At 40.4% G+C, this 22,396-nt stretch overlaps 1 protein-coding gene across 1 annotated transcript in view; it reads right to left on the bottom strand.

Moving 5' to 3' along the window:
* Positions 1-6,212: 6,212 nt before the first annotated feature.
* Positions 6,213-22,396, bottom strand: part of LOC129732465 (uncharacterized) — a 51,849-nt gene continuing 35,665 nt past the window's right edge. The window contains exons 2-3 of the mRNA XM_055693367.1: positions 6,388-6,613; positions 6,213-6,334 (exon numbers count right to left, since the gene is read on the bottom strand). Coding sequence (XP_055549342.1) covers positions 6,219-6,334; positions 6,388-6,613 — 342 coding nt within the window. The 3' untranslated portion in view covers positions 6,213-6,218. The remainder of the gene's footprint in view (positions 6,335-6,387; positions 6,614-22,396) is intronic.

Here is a 22,396-nt window from a genome sequence, read left to right as displayed (position 1 = left end):
TTCCCATTCACCGGAGGTCGTCATCTTACAATTCATAATGTTGTCTGAGGTCGATTTGTAGCTTCAGTGCATCATAACAATCCCGGAAATACCCATAATGAGTGTTATTTGGTCTTCTGCCACTGTTGTTTAGGAACCGGAAGTCGCCATATTGGATTTCAAAATGGCATTTGGAGACAATTTCTGGCCTCTGAGCATCATTCTGGTCAAAGAAACACCCATATTTGGTTGTTTTTGGGTCATTTTCGGCAGTTTTCCAGTCACCAAGAGTCGCCATTTTACAATTCAAAATGTTGTCTGAGGTCGATTTGTGGTTTCAGTGCATCATCACGATTTCAGGAATACCCATATTGGGTGGTATTTGGTCATATCTCACTGTTTCTTAGAAACCGGAAGTCGCCATCTTGGATTTCAAAATGGTATTCAGAGACAATTTCTGGCCTCTGAGCGTCATTCTGGTTAAAGAAACATCCATATTAGGTGGTATTTGGTCATTTTCGTCTCTTTTCCAGTCACTGGAAGTCGCCATCTCACAATTCAAAATGTTGTCTGAGGTCGATTTGTGGCTTCAGTGCATCATAACAATCGCGGAAATACCCATATTTGGTCATTTGCCGCTGTTTTTCAGAAACCGGAAGTCGCCATCTTGGATTTCCAACTGGCATTTGGAGACAATTTCTGGCCTCTGAGCGTCATTCTAGTTAAAAACACTCATATTAGGTGGTATTTGGTCATTTTCGGCAGTTTTCCAGACACCGGAAGTCGCCATTTTACAACTCAAAATATTGTCGGAGGTCGACAAACGTACAAACCGTGGAACAGCACCCATGGATTGCCTCATACATAGGCGAACTTTATTATTATAAAATATACGGCCGCGTCCACTTCAGAATAATATGTGCATTTTTTTCAGTGTACCCATTAGGGTAATATTATTGTTAAAAGTTACTCTTTTTCGCATGTCGTGTAGAACAAAATCAGAAGTGGCGCACCTAGCGGTCGAAAAGGTGACTAACGCTTCTGTCATTTTCAATTTGTCTTCATAATTTCACGTAAGTGAACTATATTGGTAATTAAGATATTTGTTTAAACCCTGTCAAGCCTTTTAATTCCTATCATTGAAAGGCTCTTGATATTTTTGGCGACTTTTTCTTTTTCTTCACGCCTTTACTTCAGTATACTTTTTCCGATTGGTTCTGTTTATTGACTCCCGTCAGTAAAATCATTCATCTTCTTCGGCGACTTTTCGTATTTTTTCACGCCTATATTTTACTTCTTCCTTACTTTTTCATACAGCTTTAAGTGCTTGCTATTATAACTTATGCCATCTAATATCGTATTCCATTAAATATTTTCCGTCCGTTAACCTTGAAAGCATAGTTTAAGTTCATATAATCAGTCATAATAACGCTTAAGCCGGTTATTATGAACTTTTTCTAAACGATTGCCATTTCTAATTACTGTGATCATTCCACTTGTAATGTCCACTACTTCATATGGTCCCCTCCATATGTTCTGAAGCTTTTGGCCCGCACCAGTCGCTACGGCCTTCACTAATACTTGTTCACTCCACAAAAGCTTGTAATCATTAGATGATCTGTCGTAAATTTGTTTGCGGTTCTCTTTACTCCTTTTCAGGTTGGCTTGTGCGTTTGCATGTAAATCGTAAAATATTTTCTTCATTTCATGTGTGTATGCGTCCGTACAATAATTCGAACGGCGTATATCCTGAGGACGAGTTTACTAATGTATTGTATTCGAACGTGAAAAACGGTAACAACTCGTCCCATGTGTGCGACTTTCCGCCAATAAATTGTCTCAGATATGTTTTTAGCTCGCGGTTTGATCTCTCTACCAAGTTAGGTTGTGGATGATACGGGCTAGTAGTAATTTTCTTGATCTTTAAAATTTTGCACACCTCTTTCATCAGTGAGCTCACAAAATTTGCGCCGTTGTCTGTGACTAGTTCCAACGGGGCACCGAATTTACAAATATAATTTTCTACGAAGGTCTTGGCTACCGTCTGGCTTTCTTGATTCTCCATTGGAGCGACAATTAGGTATCTCGTCAAGTCATCTTGCATGACTAGACCATAACGGTTTCCCATATCGGACTCGGGTAACACCACGATATCCATGTATAATTTCTCAAATGGCTCCGATGCGGTCGTGGTGATCTGCATCGGTATCTTGTTTGATCCAATTGTTCCAATTTTGTTCATTTGGCAGGAATCACACTGCCGAACGTAGTTCTCGATATCCCGTTTTATTGTAGCCCACGTAGAAAATGTGCCAAACTTTTCATTTGACACTAAGATTGTTGAATTTAGTCCAGCCATTTTTGGGAAAACGAGTGAATTTGAAAAGTCACCGGAACATGTTTCTTTTCGCAATTTTTGAACCACGTGTTTAATCACTATAAAATTCATCAATTAACCTTTAACTATCCCGTTCATTTGATACCAATATTGTTCAAATCGGTTGTGTACTTTCTGAGATAATGAAGTTTCGTGATTTTCATATTTTGATACATTACAGGCAAAGTAACAGACCGATTACATTGAATTTCAATAGGCTGTTATGAGGCAACTAGACCTTTCATTTGACACTAATTTCGTGGAAATCGGCTCAGCCATCTCTGAGAAAAGTGAGTGAGTTTAAGTAGTCTTCGGAATATGTTTTGTTTCAAAGCTGGATTTCACATTTTTAAACATAACAGGCAAAGTAATAGTCCGATTGCAAAACAAATCAATAGGGTCTTATGGAGTAATTAGACCTTCCAAATGACACTGATTTTATGAATATCGGTCCAGCCATCTCTAAGAAACATGAGTGAGATTAAACACTCTCCAGAACAAGTTTCTTCAAATAACTTCTGAACCACACGTTCAACCTTCATGAAACTCAAAAGTTAAGGGTTTTTTAGGTAGCTCGTTCATTTAAAACCAATTTTGTTAAAATCGGTTGAGTAGTTTCTGAGATAACGATGTTTCGTGATTTGCACATTTTTAAACATAACCTCTAAACTAAAAATCCGATTGCAATGAAATTTAATGGGGTTTTATGGGGCAACTAGACCTTTCATTTGCAATTAATTTCATGAAGTTCGGTCCAGCCATCTCTGAGAAAATCGAGTGAGATTGGGAGAGCGTTACACACACATACAGAAAATGCTCAGCTCGTCAAACTAAGTCGATTGATATACGAGATTCGACCTTTTGGAGCACTTTTATACCTTTGGTTTTTCCAAAGATTGCTATACCTTTCTAGGAGAAAGGCAAAACGTTGTTAAAACATGGTAATGACAACAATCGTTTACAAGCTTCCCGCATAATCATATACCATAAACAAACCATATGTCATGCAGTTTTATTACCGTTTGATGAATAGTGGCTACTATTTATTAGACAGTTCAGTAACTATATCCGTACAACACCAGCTATAGTTTTGCCTATACAGGGTATAGTCATCTGTCGAATAAAACCATTTGGGGAACTAGGCGTTAGGTATAGTTACCATTCAGAAACGCTGATTTTTTCGAACATTAATTTTTCGATATTATCCAGGGTATGATGAAGTAACAGTCCAAAAATCAGCACTGCAACTATTTAATATATAGTTGAAATATATTATTTGGGCAAAATTGTATCCATTGTATCCATTATATGCACAATGGTAGACGTATTATAGCGGAAACGGTACTATTATGGTTAATTGATCATAATAGATATTGCTGGCTTATTCTACTTTATGGCTCGTACATTGTATTAGCAATGGTTGTATTTTATGTTCTAAGAACCATAGCTATAATGGTTGATTAATTGTCTTCTTTTGACGTTGGACTAACGTCTATATCGAAGTTAGGCACCTGAATTTGAAAATCTAGCAATTCAACCAGGGAAAACCAGGAAAAAGTGGTCAGGTTTTGAGCGCTTATGTATCAGTCATTTCTTTTCAGAATTTCGAGGTTTTGGCATCAACCGATCAGAAATTCTTTTACGGTTGAATTTATGTAACAAAAATAACCTATTGTTCGAGATACACTATTGAAAAATTGATAAATCACATCGATTGTCTAAATCATACCGAGCATCAGTCAACAAGTGGAAGGCCACTAGAACGGTCTTGAATAATCAGCAGCGGTGGCTGATTCCAGTGGCGAAACTGCAGCAGAACCAGAGCGGTGGTATCAGGCAGCAGCGGCGGAGGTAGTGGGCAGCTGCATTTCTTCATTCTGTTCGATAGCTAGAGCTGTTGCGTGTGTATGGCTAGCTATAGCGTGTGTAAGATATAGCATGTGTAGCATATTATGGCTATAGCGTGTATATCTTCAGCGTGTGTACGGATAGTTATAGCGTGTGTGTGGATAGCTGCTGCGTGTGTAATGATTACTTATGGCGTATGTATGGATAGTAATAGCACATGGTTGGATAGCTTATGCGTGTTTATAGATAGTTGTATCGGATGTATGGATAGGAATAGCGTGTGTATGGATAACTTTAGCATGTTTGTATAAAAAACTATAGCTACAGCGTGTGTATGAATAGTTTTAACGTGTGAATAGATAGTTATAGCATGTGTGTGGATAACTATAGCGGGTGTTTATCGAAGATTATTATTGTCATTAAAAATAATAAAACGTCTTAACGAACACAGTTGTGAATTTGATTTTACAGCAGCGATTTTAACTTCTTCAGCCAGTCTTTAGTCATCGAGAAAAAATTACTGCCTATGAATGATCAACACTTATTTACTAAAAATTTCATTTAGATCAAAACAGGTTCTTTTGAGTGTCATAAATTATTGGTAAAAAGAGTTGCAAGTTTTCTCAATGAGAAGCATTCATTAAATTTTCATTTTTGTTTCTCGGTCCACGGTTTTGATTTTGTTTCTCGCACACAGAGAAAGAAACAAACTTGTCGCTATCGTGAAAAATAACAAAACAATTAGAAATGCTCTAAATCACAATTGAAGAAGTTAAGATATTTTCCTGTCACTCGCCAAAACCTTGATAACAACTACCGAAAAACGTGTAATTGAGCTCATGCTGTATTAGGTTATTAAAATAAACGTATTTTTTGTTTAAATACATGAAGTTATATGCTGGGCTGGAGCTAACCGAGCATGAGTTTTATCAATCTAATGTCAAACAATTTTTAAATTTAAAATTTTCGTTTGAATCGTTCTGGGCTCCAATTTCAGATAGTTTCGTTAAGTTTGCTTTTTGCTTAGATAGGAAAACCTTACCAATTCGCTCAATTAAATGATTGTCTTGCTGGTGCAGCTACGAACAAAGGTTTGATTCGAATATGTGTGAAATGACAGCGATTAAATAAAAGATATCATTCTTTTAGTAGGGTAGGAAACATATTCTAAGCAGCTTTAGGAACCGCCTGTGTATTCAGACGAAATACTCGAAATGTGCTGGGTGAAACTCAAACAGTAGTATATCAATCTGTTCTCTATCGTTTCCTCTGTCAGAACTTGTTTTCGGATTGTAAAACTAAGTTAGCAAACTTTGACAATCATCAATCAAAGTTACCAATCGAGGGACACTATTCCAATCACCCCGAACCTATTTTAAGCAGTTTCCATCTGTTTTGCAGGCATTTTTTTTTCAGCACCTGAAGTGGCTCCTGAATGGCTGCAATATAGGTCGATTTGTTTCAATTGCAATTGTTCACAGATTTCTTTGTGATTAACGGTATTTCTTATATTCGTAAGACAGCTAGACAATCAAAGTTTTCGTTTCCATCATTGAAATTGTCGATAGTGGTCGACATGCAGGAGTTTGAGGCCTGTTTTCTTCGACTGATTAAAATAGGTGCTACTGCTTAAGCCGTTCTCTACCCTATATATTATTATTTATAACGTTTTAAAGTCTCAGCATTCAGAAATGCACTAGATAAAATTGCAGCAAATACTAGAGTTGCAATTCTCTCTATTATTTGTTTTAATGGAAAATAAGAATACCGTAGTCCAACGTCATGCAGTCGTGTCTTGAATACCACCAATACCATTTTTTGTTATAAAAATTGTTTGTGATATTGTTCAAAAATGCGAAAAAAACATAGAGAAGACTATTTATACTTTATTGGCATATAAATAATCGAGTTTTGCTCTTCGTTTACAACTATTCACGTTTTCGATTGATTCATACTTGACTGGCATTATTAGCATCGCTCATGTTTATATCAACACGTTTTTGATGGGCTTTTTTTAAATTTTGGATTTTTGTGCAATGTATTGGCCAACTTTGGCTTTGGATGAATTTGCACGGATAATAGCCAGATTTTCGACGCCAAACTTTATTGCATTTCGCTCAGCAACCTTGTCTAGAAAGAATCAATACAGATAAACAGAAATTATGTGTAATGATTATACTTACTGCAGATAAACTCAAACAAGTTTCGATCAAGTTTTTCTCCTGGTGGGTAAGCTCTGGTTCCATCGCAGTTTTTAACTTTTGCAAATCGTTGGCACGGTTTACCTGTTACACTGCTAACCATCAATTTTTCTACATCAACAAGTTTCATTAATAATAATCCACAGAAAATGCTGTCGGATGCAGAACGATCTGAGAGCTCTTTCATTTCTTTCTTGGTGAAACCCGCCTAGCGAATTAAAAAAATTAAACAGATTAGGTACAACTAAATTTTTATTACAATAGCATGTTTTTGCCTTTCTCCTAGAAAGGTATAGCAATCACTTGCAAAACCGAAAGTATAAAAGTGCTCCAAAGGGCTGAATGGCATATATCACTCGACTCAGCTCGACGAGCTGAGCATTTTCTGTATGTATGTGTGTGTGTGTATGTGCAGATTTTTATTCTCACTCACTTTTCTCAGAGATGGCTGAACCGATTTTCATGAAATTAATTGCAAATGAAAGGTCTCGTTGTCCCATAAGACCCTATTAAATTTCATTGTAATCGGATTTTTAGTTTAGAGGTTATGGTTCAAAATGTAAAAATCATGAAACATCATTATCTCGAAAACTACCGATTTGAACAAAATTGATTTCAAATGAACGGGATACCTGATATACCCTTAACTTTCGAATTTCATAATAATTGGACTTGTGGTTCAAAAGTTATAACAAGAAACGTGTTTTGAAGACTACTTAATCTCACTCATGTTTCTCAGAGATGGCTGAACCGATTTTGATAAAATCAGTGTCAAATGGAAGGTCTAGTTGCCCCATAAGACGCTATTGATTTGGTTTGCAATCAGACTATTACTTTTTATGTTTTGTTTAAAAATGTGAAATCCAGCTATGAAAAGGAACATATTCCGAAGACTACTTGAACTCACTCACTCACTGACCCGATTTCTACAAAATTAGTGTCAACTAATAAGTCTAGCTGCCTCGTAACACCCTATTGAATTTTACTGTAATCGAACTGTAACTTCATCTGTAAAGTACCGAAATGTGAAAATCACGAAACTTCATTATCTCAGAAACTACACAACCGATTTGATCAATATTGATATCAGATGAGCGGGCTAGATAAGGGTTAACTTGATGAATTATGATTGAACGCGTGGTTTCAAAGTTTGGCTGCCCTATACGTTCACATTTCATTTGATTATAATTGAACTTAAACCATCGTTATGTATTACATTGTTAATAAAACAACGAAACTCTATTATTTCAAAGATTACATGACTAATGTTTCGAACTCGGGAGAACAGTAACGATCTTGCTTCTTGCTGCGCCTTAAATTTTAATCCAGTGCCCGTGGGCCCCGTGGGTCTCGTCACGCTGAATTTGTCGTGCACGGAAGGATTCGCCAATGGATTTTCTTTTACCTTGAACTCGACCGCAAATATGCATGCACAAACTACTTTATTTAGACTTACTTAACACATACTTAACTTTATTCGTTTTGGCTTACTCTAACAGAAATTACGTTAACAGTTAAAACCGAGATACATTTTCGACCGATGCGGGAGTGTTGGGTGACTGGGCTGTGTACCAGTGTATCGAATCGTATCCAATTAGCAACTCACTTAAGATGATCGTGGCTCGCATGCTACGAGCGTATATCATTTGATTACCCGATAACTCGTAGTGAGTGTTAATCGTGCCCTTGAGTGCCGATAGCAATTCGTTGCTTGCCGAAGATGATTTGATAACGGATGGACATTGGGATGTGCAGGCGGAGAACTCGTCGATATCGAACATCCTGGCGCCCGCAGAAATAACCATTTCTGGAACTTGGACCCTGTTGCTCTACGTTGGTTATCCTGTCGCTTTTGAATCCATCCTAGTCGTGACGAAGAAGTCTGTCTTGAAGTCGTGTAGCATGAACTCTTCCAAAGTACGGCTCATGGACATGAAAAGAAATTTTAGACCCGGTAGAGGGTTTCATACAATAAAAGTTAATGGACAGGTCCTCACCTGGACCCTGTCGGTTAAGGGCCTTGTATTCAATTTTTCCATCTGTAGTGTAGAGTGACATCTTGCACTAGTTGACTCGTCACTGCGAGAACCGCGCTCCTTTGCTGATGCGATGATGCGGTTGATCTCCCTGAGAAACCTTAGCCATGCTGCCTTCATGCTTACTGTGGCAATGCTGACGAAGTTGGTTTTGTTTCGGATGATGATTCTTCCCTGGCTGGTATTGGAAGTAGGCAAATTTTCGCTACGGGGCGAGTGACGAATCCGTTGGCTGTTTGTAGCGTGACAACTCGCACTACTCCATCCGCTCCTGGGTGTAACTCGTGGATACGCGCTGTGGGCCAGCGCAGAGGAGGTTGATTTTCATCAAGAATTATAACTAGTTGGTTCTTTTGGAGTTGTACCGGGGGTCGACACCATCTTGTTCGAGGCTGAAGCGTATGCAAATATTCAATGTGCCAGCGTTTCCAAATTTGCTGCAACATTTTTTGGACCTGCTGCCACATATGTAGACGATTGAACGCAATACTTTCATAATTTGAATCAGGAACAGCTTTCAGTGCCGTCCCCACTAAAAAGTGACCCGGCGTTAGTGTCTGCAAGTCCGATGGGTCGTCCGTCAGTTGGATAAGTGGACGCGAGTTTAGGCAACACTCGATCTGTGCTAAGAGCGTTTGCATGTCGTCGTACGCCAGTTTATGCTCACCCAAGACGCGTACAAAATGTTTTTGAGCTGAACGTATGGCAGCTTCCCACAAGCCACCGAAATGTGAGCCTCTTGGTGGATTAAAGTGCCATCGAATACCGTTGCTGGAACACTCATCAGCCATGCTTTGCTTGAACTCATTAGATCGCATTAGACGTCGTAGGTCGTTGGCGGCACCTACGAAGTTTTTTCCGTTGTCGGTATGAACATCTGAACATAAACCCCGACGAGAGACAAAGCGACGAAAAGCCTGCATGAATTTAACCGTGCTCAAGTCTGCCACTAACTCCAAGTGCACCGCTTTGGTAGCGAAACAGATGAATACTGCCACGTAGGCTTTAGGAGGAGAATCGCGACGATGGCGAGGCTTGAGATAGATCGGTCCCCAAAAATCAATCCCGACTATGGAGAATGGCCTGGATGCTGTTACTCTCGCAGAAGGTAACTCTGCCATGAATTGCTCGACCAACTTTGGTTTTGCCCGAAAGCACACAATGCACGTTTGTACTATTTGACGAGCTAAACTGCGGCCACCCAAAATCCAGAATCGCAACCGAATGGTGTTGGTAAGTAATTGAACAGCTGCGTGAAGAAGGCGTTCATGATAGCTGCGTACAACAAGTTTTGAAAATAGGTGCGAATGTGGCAGTAAAATTTGATGCTGCGAATCGTATGACTGCGCGGACCGACTAAGGCGACCGCCGATGCGAATGACATCACCTTTTCCGAGATGTGGGTTGAACCAGCGAAGACGAGATGATGTGGATATTACTCCATTTTTATGTAGTGTTCTCCATTCCTCTGGAAAGGCGGCCTGCTGCACACATCGAATGAGAGCAAATTCAGCACCTTGCAGCTCATTTAACGTAAGTGGTTCAAACATTTTACGTTCAGCTCTTGGAGTTCGTAAGACGGTGAAAAGTCGTCTCCAATACGCTGTCGTTCGCACCAAGCGGTTATAACTGGAGAAAAGAGCGATATACTCGTCGATAAATGAAGAATCTGGTTGTGATGTAGCTATATGAGCAGTCTTTCGAACTTCCCTCGAACATTCGGGATTGGATTGTGTCTCCAACGGCGAAGTTGGCCAGAACTCCGATGATTGTCGAAGCCATGTGGGTCCTTCCCACCAGACCTTACAGGAAGCTAGTTCGTCTGCAGGAAGCCCTCTGGATATGATGTCTGCAGGATTTTCTACCCCAGGAACGAAATGCCACTCACAATTTTGAGTTAAGCGCTGGATTGTAGCCACTCTGTTTGCTACAAACGTAGTCCATGTTAACGGTCTTGCCTGAAGCCAACTCAGTACTGTTGTTGAATCAACCCAGAAGTGAATTCTAGCATCAATACGAAGCGAATCGGACACCTTGCCATATAACTCGGCTGCCAAACGAGCACCGCAAAGCTCGAGGCGAGGGATGCTTATTTGCTTTGGAGGAGCAACCTTGGAACGCGAAGTGAGTAACGCAGTTTTCGTTTGTCCCGACGAATTCGTTGATTTGACGTAAACGCAGGTTCCATATGCCGTCTCGGAAGCATCCGAGAAAAAATGAAGCTCGATTGCAGTAGTGTTCGAGAGAATGACGAACCGGTTGATTCGCAGATCATTGAGGCTTGGTAATTTGGATACGTACGCAAACCAACGCTGCTTCATTGTTTCAGGTAACTCTTGATCCCAATCGTAGGGTGTGTCGTTGCTGTTCTTAAGACCCCACAACGCCTGCATGAAAACCTTCGCTATCAACACGACCGGACCGACTAGGCCCAAGGGATCGAACAATTTGGCGATAGAAGAGAGTGTGTTCCGTTTGGTAACTGCAGATTCTCGGTCGATCGTTATGTTCGGGATGACATACTTTAGCCGATCAGTTTGAGGCTCCCAATGTAAGCCCAACGTTTTTATTGACTGATCCTTATCGAAGTCCACTAGATCCTTGATCGCACGGTTTTCCTCTGGAACGTCTTGAAGAGAAGCTGGAACATTGCTTGCCCATTTTCGTAACTCCATGCCTGCCGAGTTGAACATTGCTTCCATTTGTTTACGTAACTCAATTGCTTCGTTGACCGTTTTTGCACCAGTGAAAAGGTCATCGACATAAAAGTCTTTGCACGCCACCTCTGCTGCCAAAGGATAGTGGCACTTTTCATCCGTTGCCAGCTGCGAAATAACTCGAGTCGCCAAGTATGGTGCCGAAGCGGTACCGTAGGTAACCGTTTTGAGCTCGTATACACCAATAGGTTCGTCCGGAGTCGATCGCCAGAAGATCCTTTGCAGATGTGTGTCTCCTGGGTGTAGACGAATCTGCCGATACATCTTGGTAATGTCGGCGATAAGCATTATTGGGTGTAAACGAGACCGAATGATTATGGACCTCAAATCCTGTTGCACGGTGGGCCCTACAAGCATGACGTCATTTAGAGACCGGCCTGTTGCGCTCTTACAGGAGGCATCAAATACGACGCGAACCTTCGTCGTACTGCTCTCCGCTCGAATCACTGGATGATGAGGAAGGAAGAAGGGTTGAGAGGAGGTGTTGTTTTCATCGATTCTCTCCATGTGGCCAAGCTGAAAATACTCGTCCATGAATTTTCTATACTCCGTCGCTAAACCAGGATCACGACCTAGACGATTTTCGATAAGTCGATAGCGATGTAGGGCGGAACGCCTATTATCACCCAAATTGTCCAATAGATCTCTTTTTAGTGGTAATCGTACAACATAGCGACCGTCAGAGTCCCGAGTGACGGTTTCGGAGAAAATTTTCTCACAGAGTGCCTCTTCTGGAGAGTACGCTGTAGTTGGTTCGTCTTCAATTGCCCAAAAACGTTCCATATCGTTATGCAGATCCGCCGTACTTGCAACGTTACAAACAAACGCACTTCGAGGAGCGCCTTCGCTTACTTTTCCGGACACGATCCATCCGAACACCGAATTAACAAGCGTAGGCAGAGTATCTCCGAGTGAAATTCGATCTGAAGCCTTGAATAGGTCAAAAAACACTTCTGCTCCGAGTACTACATCAATGGAGCCGGGATCATAAAAGGATGGATCGGCTAACTGTATTCTCGTTGGAAGGGACCATGACGTCACATCAACTGACATGGACGGTAAATCCACAGTGACCTTTGGGAGAACGAGTAGTTCGATTGCGGTGGCGAAATCCGTTATACGTGATTTTATTGTGGAACGGATCTTATGCAGAACTCGCGTAGAGGATTGTCCAATACCCGCAATTTCAATGCTAACCCTTTCGCGGCGGATGCTCATGCGTTGGGTTGCCCTTTCAGTGATGAAACTGCACTCGCTTCCTGAGTCCAATAACGCTCGAACTGGATGTTCACCTCCGCTGCCGTCGACTAGTAGAATAACAGCTGTAGCTAGAAGAATTTTGTTTCTAGATGCCTCTTGGATACTACTGTTTGTTGTACCAGGCTGTACCGCAGACGCTGATGACACATACTCTTCGTTTCGTTGGCTAGAGGGATTACGCGGACGAGACAGTGAACCAGTAGTGTGTAAAACATTGCCTTGAAATGATTGTTGGCTTGTACTGGTACAAATTAACGTGTGATGATGACCCCGACAATTACGGCAGGTGCTTTCCGACGAACAATTTCGTGCCATATGGCCCTGTCGCAAACAGTTTCTACAGAGTTGTTTGCTGCGAACTATGTTTTCCTTTGCTTCGATAGGCATCTTCGGGAATCTTTCACATTGATATAAAGAATGTGGACCAGAACAAGCAAGACACCCCCTTGGACCCTTTTGTATCGCGCCATGATTTCCTGCTCGCAACCCACTATATTTTTTCGGAAACGAAGTTTGTGACTGGGGTTCTGATTTGCTAACGACCGACTGCAGGACATTAACTCGAGCTTGCAAGAATTCAGTCAACTGGTGAAATTTGGTGCTTTTGTTTGCTTCCGAGTGTTCCTCCCAATCCCGCTTGGTAACTGGGTCCAGACGCGCGCTGAGCAGATGAATTAGTAATGCGTCCCAATGCTCGGTATGTTCCCCCAATTGCTTTAAAATTCTAACGTTAGCCTCAAAGCGTTCAATTAATGAGTGTAATTCAGTGGCAGACTCGCGTTTCATGCAGGGGAATTCAAACAGCGATTGGATATAAATACGCTGGAGGCGTCGCGGATTCGAAAAATGATCCATCAACATTTTCCATGCGACTGGGTACTGATCGTTGCATATAGGTATTGTTTGAATTAATTTAAGAGCCTCACCGCTTAACGAAGAGCGTAAATAATAAAATTTCTGGATTGTCGTTAGGTGCGTTGAGGTATGCACAAGAGACACAAACAAATCATGGAAGTTGAGCCAGCTCTCAAACTCTTCACTGAAAATGGGTAACTTAATATCGGGTAATTTGACCTGCGGCGCTTGGTGCGATGGCTCTTGAGATCGGGGTTGATTTACTTGTGAGTTGGTTGGCGACCGGTTATGAAACATCAGCATACCCTTCGCGCGGTAGTAAGCCCTTTCCACCTCAGTTCGCTCTTTCAGCAAATTTTCCTGTTCTTCTTCGTCGTTCACTAGCAGCTCCAACTCGGCTTGGACTTTATTGAACTCCATCCAGAGGGCGTTGAGGTTCTCCAATCGTACGGGAATTTCGACAGCATCTCGCTCCTCTTCAAAGTTAGTGACGAAGCTCGTGATAGTGGAAAATGAAGTGATGACGCTGCGCTTGCGGATCTTGAATCCACGAAGCTTCCGTTCCAACGTTGACGTCATTGCGAGTGATCTAGAAACGACAGACCGCGTAGACCGGACGAAACAAATATAAAAAATAGGAAAACTAATCACCTGCTAAAGGCAAGTGTATTGCCTTGAATAATTAAAATCAGCTTCGTTGGTCCAGAAATCCGTCGAGAATCGGCGCAGTACTGCACTGCTTGATGTCACACAACGTTGATCACAATAGCGTAAAATCTCTCCTTGTTACAAATAGTCGATCTTCCAAACGCAATAACGATGCCGAATTGATGAAATAATGTCGATGAGGCGTTCTGAATGCTTTGTATGATACGTTTTTAATAGCAAAGTCAATGACGATCCCGCTCAATGCATATGCGATAGAAAAGCAATGGCGTCCATAAGCTTTGTGTTGCACTATTGCAATGGCGAATTCTTCATGATAAGCCGAATGGCGCAAAGCAGCGTGGCTCAGATTTAGATAGACGGAATTTTCGACATCTATCCGGCTCGAAGGACCATGTTTCGAACTCGGGAGAACAGTAACGATCTTGCTTCTTGCTGCGCCTTAAATTTTAATCCAGTGCCCGTGGGCCCCGTGGGTCTCGTCACGCTGAATTTGTCGTGCACGGAAGGATTCGCCAATGGATTTTCTTTTACCTTGAACTCGACCGCAAATATGCATGCACAAACTACTTTATTTAGACTTACTTAACACATACTTAACTTTATTCGTTTTGGCTTACTCTAACAGAAATTACGTTAACAGTTAAAACCGAGATACATTTTCGACCGATGCGGGAGTGTTGGGTGACTGGGCTGTGTACCAGTGTATCGAATCGTATCCAATTAGCAACTCACTTAAGATGATCGTGGCTCGCATGCTACGAGCGTATATCATTTGATTACCCGATAACTCGTAGTGAGTGTTAATCGTGCCCTTGAGTGCCGATAGCAATTCGTTGCTTGCCGAAGATGATTTGATAACGGATGGACATTGGGATGTGCAGGCGGAGAACTCGTCGATATCGAACAACTAATATGAACTTAACTAGTGTCATACGAACAAGTCATCTCTCAAACTTACAAATAACAACTTCATAACAACTTGATATGTGGTTCAAAAGTTATGGAAAGAAAAGAAATTCAAAGGCTATTGAAAACTTTACCTGCTTTGATTGATATATGTGGTCTCAACATAATTTAAACGTGGTTTTGTACTATTTGAACGTTCCAAATTCATTGATTCCTTGCGATGTGTTTAAAGTCTGCAAATGCACGACGAATCGGCCATAGGATATGATCAAAGTCAACAGACAAATTGTTTGAAATGAATGGTTTTATCGAAATGACAAAATCTTCGACTTTTGGCTTTTGGCGCCCTAATTCTGAATATATTCATATTGGGTGGTATTCGGTCATTTTCAGCAGATTTTCTGGCATCAATCTGACACCGGAAATACCCATATTGGGAGGTATTTAGTTATTTTGGTTGTTTTCCAGAAACTAACAGTGGTCGTCTTTAAATTCAAAATGGTGTCAAGGGTCAATGTTTGGTTTCTATGCATCATCTCGATTACGGAAATATCCATGTTGAGTATTATTTGGTCATTTTCGACTGTTTCCTATAAGTTGCCATTTAGCGATTCAAAATGGTGCCTGAGGTCAATTGTTAGCTCATTGCATCATTTTGGTTCCAGAGATACTCATATTGGATGGTATTTGGTTATTTTAGGCTGTTTTACACAAACCGGAAGTCGCCATCTTGGATTTCAAAATGGCATTTAAAATAATTTCTGGCCTCTGAGCGTCATTCTGGTTGAAGAAACACCCATATTGGGTGTAATTCGATCCTTTTCCGCTGTTTCCCAGGAACCGGAAGTCGCCAACCTAGAATCCAAAATGGGGTCTGTGGTCGATTTCAGCAGCTGTGTATCATTTGTTACCACTAAAAACATTCACCTGCCAAATATGGTTCCATTTAGTTGATTAGTTCGCGAGATGTGCAGAAATTTGTGCAGACACATGTGCTTCCATAAGAGGGAGGGGCGTCGAACCATTATGGACATATTTATTACCCTTTAAAACATTCACATGCCAAATTCGGTTTCATTTGCTTGGTTTGTTCTTGAGTTGTGCAGAAATGTATGTTTCATTCGTATTGGACCCCTCCTTTACAGAAGAGGGAGGGGTCTCATACTATCATGGGAACCTTTATCGGGACCAAAAACCCCTACATACAAATTTCCACGTCGATCGGTTCTGTAGTTTTCGAGCCTATAAAGATCAAACAGACTGACAGACCGGACTACATTTTTATATGTATAGATTACAATATCAATATTTTAGAACCTAAAGAGTGAATATACATTTATTGGATTGAAGCGTTCATGTAAATCTATTTTTACAAATAAAAGTTTGAATGAGAAAGGCTGGGTCTGACAGCTAGGTGGATTAATTTAGGTTTTAAACATTCTTGTTGACCGTAAATTAAAAAAATATAATCTACCAGACAAGGTAATAGAAACAATAATCGAAAAGATGTTTTAAAAACCATGTCGAGCAGATCATTTCATATATTTAAAAATTGAGTCAGTGTGATGGTAATTCGTGGTAATGGATTGTTGCTTGCTTAACGATGATGAGCGTAAACCTCCACTAATTAACCGTTGTGCTCGACAAAAAAACACTCTTACCTGCTGGACGGGGTACCCGTGTACCCACGATTTAAAATCCTTGTAACTTTTGCAATTTTCGTCCGATTCTGATACTTTTAGTACCAAGAGATTCAGTAACTTATCTACTTATAAATCTGCGTCAGTGATGCATCGGAAGAAAGTTTTTCGGAAACCGGAAGTCGCCATCGTAGAATTCAAAATGGCATCTGCGACCATTTTCCGGCCTCTGAGCGTCATCCCGGTTCCGAAAATACCCATATTGCTTAGTGCTCGGTCTGGTTTCATTCAATTGTTTTAATGGTCACTAGAAGCCCGAGCGGAATCTGTTCCGGAAGGACCAGTTTAAGAACATATCACCAAAACTTCCAAAATCATAAAAATAGCTTGTGGAAGAAATTTTATTAACTTTGTTCCAGACTTGGTCTGCTCCTCCGTGCGGCCGTCGTGCTCGGTGAATTTTACACTTACACCGCGCGAGCATCAAAGAACTCCGCACGCGCGAATCATTTTCACTGCACTTTACAAGCGACTGCTCACTTCTATTCGTTCTGCACGGGGATATGGTATGATCATCGTTTTTTTGAATAACACGATTTGGGAATTTACTATATCATGAGTGGTTTTAGGAACCATATTGAGAACTGTTTGATTAGTGTTTGCACGATTCATGCCAATGCGATCAAATACCGTTCCTTGAATAGTTACCATTAATAACAAGGTAAAAATATCGTTGTTACCTGTATTGATCTCCTAATTTGCGCATACCATATACAATAGTGTAACTCAAAGGTTAATGTTATATGTTTTATTATGATAGTAACTAATATGAGATTATACTACAAACAGTAACCATACGCCATAGAGTATATTTATGATTCTTACCGTTTTACTTATGGTTTTTGATTATGCGGGTTACAGTAAAAATACCGTGTTTTTTATGTTACAATAAAACACGGTATTTTTACTGTAGGCTTGTAAACGATTGTTGTCATTACCATGTTTTAACAACGTTTTTTGTTGTTGAATCTACCACCGACAATAATTTTACCATGAAAAACATTGTCAGTGACTTCTAAATGTATGGGAAAAGTGCCTGAAAAAAATGCTATTAATATACATAACAACCCCCCTTTTTCATGGTAAAAATGCCAAAAACGATGTTTTTTATTGTTCTGGACAATGATATCTAATGTAAAATTGATGTATCTACAATGAAAAAAAAAATTGTTAAATTATGGTATAGCTATGCACAATTACAGCAATGTTTAAGGTTTTTCTAATGTTTTTGTAATGTAATTTTTTTTTCGGGATGAAACCGCCTACTTTCTTGTCTTTAAATTTGAGTACACCATCCCCGACGTATTCTTTCAGTCCTTGTGACAGCTGATACAGTGTCTGAAGTTCTCTGTATGCTGTCCGACTGTTTAAAATGATAAGTCGAGCTTCGATATTCCTCTCGTCCAATATTCTCTTCGAGACTTCCACCGTCTCGCTTGGTATCAGGTCATTTGATTATGCCTGTGAAAAGTCATCATATGAAATGTTGACGAGTTGTTGCTCATCCTCGTCCTCAGCGATGTCCGCAATGTCTATGGCACTCAAATCTTGTATTGTGCCGTTCAAATCATCTGAAGCGTTCTTCTGCTGCTCTAGCAGGCGTTTCTGCTGGCGCGTAATCATGGCTATCTGCCTGTGGGGTGAACTTTCTTGCCCCTGACACGTCCCATCTGACAAACGTGACAAAAAATCGGCGACTATATTTTCGCTACCTTGTTTATATCTGATGCTGCATTCCAAACCCTGCAACTTCAGTCTCAATCTTTTCAGCGTTGAAGATGTCTCTTTGAGCCTCCAAATCGCTATAAGTGGTCTGATGTCCGTGTAAACGATGAACTTTTAACCAAAAAAGGAATGTTTAAACTATTCTATGGCCCATACAATTGCCAGTAGTTCTTTTTCGATGATATGATACCTGGTCTCTGCACCTACAAGCGCACGACTCGCGAATGCGCTCGGCCGGTGCATGTATTTCTCATTCGACAGGACGGCTCCAATAACATAATTGCTAGCGTCTGTCGTAATAACAAAAGTGTCTTGATAATCTGGCCGGACCAAAACTGGCTCTGTAATCAGCGCGTTTCTAAGGAATTCGAACGCTTCCTGACATTCTTTTCCCCACACAAATTTAGCCTCTTTCTTCAACAAATCATTCAGCGGCTTGCGCTTCTCCGCGATGTTGGGGATAAACTTCCCGTAAAAATTTACTGTTCCCAAAAATGACCTTAAACCTTTCACGTTTGTGGGTGGCTTAAGGCTCTGATGGCCTTAATATTTGCAATGGTGGGTTTTATGCCTTCTCCATTAACGTCATGACCCAAATACTCCAGTTCCTTTTTTAAAAACTGACACTTAGACGGTTCTATTTTTATTTTTATTTTTTTCTATTTTGTAATACTTTTCGCAAGCTATCATTATGGTCGGTGATAGTGTCACCGAAAACTATAATATCATCGAGGTAGACAAATGCTTTTCGACGTCCCCTATCTCAAAAAGGACAGTATTCATAAGTTTTTGAAATGTTGAGAGACTGTTCTTTAACCCCATCGGCATTCGTGTAAATTCGAAGTGGCCTTTGGGAGTGGAAAACGCCGTTTTAGCCGCATCTCGGCGGTCGATCGGGACTTGATAGAAACCCGATTTTGAATCAATTGAGGAGAAATATTTTGCTCCTCCAACATTATCCAATATCTCATTTATAAGAGGTATTGGGTATACAAACGGCTTGGTAACTTCAATGATCTAAAATCTAAAATCCACCACAATTCTGTATCTTTTATTACCGTCAGCATCAGGTTTCTCTGGTACACATAACACCGGTGCATTCCAGGGACTAGTGCTGGGTCTAATAATACCCTGCGCCCTCATTTCATCGATTTCTGTATTAATGTGCCGTTTCGTGGCCTACGGACATCTATATTGCCGCTTATTGATAGGCACCTCCGATGAAGTTTCTATCGTGTGTACGGCGGTATCAGTAGTGGTTAACCTGTCGCCTTCGAAAAAGAAAATATCTGCATAGCTTTCAACCATATTCTTTACTGTCTTGAGTTCCCTCTCAGGCAAGTGCGCCGAATTTAACACTTGCCGTAGTTTTTCAATTCTTGCAATACCTTTTGACTCTGGTGTCAGCTTATGCTCCAACAGGTCATAGTCAAGTCTCGAGTCTAGGTCTAACTCGGGCATTATAGTATTCTTCAAGTCAATAAAATTGTTCTTCGGCTCTTCATCCCGATATGTTTGGTGCTCTCTATTTATTTCGTTTTTGTCTACGTCAGCCTCATTGTGGGCTGTGTTGCTAATATCTCGCAACTCGTTCTGCACCATAACTCTATTTCTGACTACATAAACATGTCGACTAAGGACTTCCCCTTTGGGCATACTCCACGGACTCAAGTCGTCCGGACTTCTGTTTCCGTGTTTTTTGAACACTATATAATAAAAATTTTTTTGGCTTTGCTTTTATAATCAAAATTATTTGCTATTTGAAGCGTATGCTTCTTTAAGAATTCTGCTCCGATTAATCCGTCGCTTGGCAAATTTTCTAATATATGAAATTGCGTCGGGATCAAAAAGTCTTCGACTATAAAATCCAACGTAACAATGTTTCGGCCGATACCTCCAAAAGTGGTTACGTCCTGTGTATTTACCGGTACATTCAAAAGGTTTACAATGTGTGCATTAATTATATTCGCACATGCACCTGTATCTAAGATCAGGTTCAACGTAAATTTGACATTCTGCCTAGCCAGTAGGGTTAACATTAAGTACCCTCTGACATCGTAATATACTCGCTTAGCCACACAAGCACTGTTGTCTCTTATGTGATTGCATGCGGCCCTCCAATCAGCTATTTCTATGTTGCTGGGCTCATCGGTACATCTCCGCCAGTCAACATCTTCGCAAATTTCTGCTAAATCCTCGTTAAAATACTCCTGTGCAACAGGATCCAAAATACCTCCTTTTTGAAAATTACTACTTGTTTCATTAATGTTGGCTACCATAAGCATTTTCTGAGGCATCCGGGTATACGAATTCCTGTACCTCTTATCAGTTGGTCGATTTTGACCATAATAATTATATTTCCAACCATGGGCGTAGTCCCCTTGGCTCCGCCGGTATGAACGCGCTGTGCGATAATTGTATTTGGATCGATTACCGTCGTTAGATATGTGGATAATTGTTTTGCTTGTAAATTATTCTATCCCTATTTTAGTAATTATAATATTCATTTCTTCCAAAACGGCTGTTGCTATAATCAGCGTCTTTGTGATTAATTGTGAAAATATTTTTGTTACTGTCATATTGTCTAAGCGCATCGCATTGTTTTTCGACTCATTCTAGGCCCTGTATTCTATTTTCTTTTTCCGAGATATGATTACGCTCATGGTAGTAATCCTCTCAGTCATCCAGCAGCTCTTCTAACTTCAATGTTCGTTTACCTTGAGCAGCTTCTTTCAATGCGGTGTCACACAAACCCGCCATAAAATGTAATCGAAGATTAACTATCATACATGACTTCGTACAATTAATTTCGTAGGAGTCGATTTGCTCCTTAATTTTCAATGTCCTCTTTTTATAATCAGGAAAGGTCTCATTCGCCTCCTGTTTCAATGTTTCTACTTGACTTATAACTGCCTCGATGCGTATAATATCCCCAAATTCCCTAAATTCTGCTAAACCTGTGGCCAAGCGTTTGCGGTAATTCTATGTATTGCTGCAGCAGCTCTGCCTTTTAGTTATAATAGAATAACATAAACCAGTGGAGCGTGTAATACTCCTTCTGGTATCTCCCGAGCAAAATGCTCGATATGATAAACGAACGCTTCTAGTTCGTCTAGCGATCCATCAAATTCTGGGATGCACTGCATGGCATCTGCTTTTGGAAACGTGTACTCCATTATGAATATAAAATTTTATATATATTTCTTAAAAAAAACAATAAAAGGTACTGCGGAATAAATACTATATGACTATAAAAGGCTTATGTAGCCTTCTTCCTCTTTTTCCTAGGTATCACTAACGATTCTGTTGACCAGATGTGATAACGAAGCGTGACCGACTTTAATTTCTTCGTCGCGCCATCAAAAAATCTGGACACCAAGGTTCGAACCATTTGGTGTCAAAGCTTCAACGTGTATCTTCATCAATTATATAAATAATTTTAGGTTTTCATAATAATTAAATGATTATAGAAACCTAAATTAATCCACCTAGCGGTCAGACCCAGCCTTTCTCATTCAAACTTTTATTTGTACAAATAGATTTACATGAAAGCTTCAATCCAATAAATGTATATTCACTCTTTAGGTTCTAAAATATTGATGTTGTAATCTATGCATATAAAAATGTAGTCCGGTCTGTCAGTCTGTTCGATCCATATAGGCTCGAAAACTACCGCACCGATCGACGTGGAAATTTGTATGTAGGGGTTTTTGGTCCCGATAAAGGTTCCTATGATAGTTTGAGACCCCTCCCTCTTCTGGAAAGGAGGGGTCCAATACAAATGAAACATACATTTCTGCACAACTCAAGAACAAACCAAGCAAATGAAACCGAATTTTGGATTGTAAGATGGCAACTTCCGGTTTCTGGAAAACAGCCAAAAATGGACTATTTCCACCCAATATAATAATATCCGGATAAAGAAAGATACACAGGAGCTTTATTCGACCACAGATACCATTTTGAATTCTAAGATGGCGACTTCCGGTTTCGGAAAAAACAGCGGCAAACGACCAAATACCCCCCAATATGGGTATTTTCGGAATCGTAATGATGCACTGGAACCACAAATCGACTTCAGACACCATTATGAATTGTAGGATGGCAACTAGTGGTTTCTGGA

Source organism: Wyeomyia smithii, chromosome 3, assembly GCF_029784165.1.
Source record: "Wyeomyia smithii strain HCP4-BCI-WySm-NY-G18 chromosome 3, ASM2978416v1, whole genome shotgun sequence".
Lineage (NCBI taxonomy): Eukaryota > Metazoa > Arthropoda > Insecta > Diptera > Culicidae > Wyeomyia > Wyeomyia smithii.
This window is presented reverse-complemented; position numbering and strand designations above follow the sequence as displayed.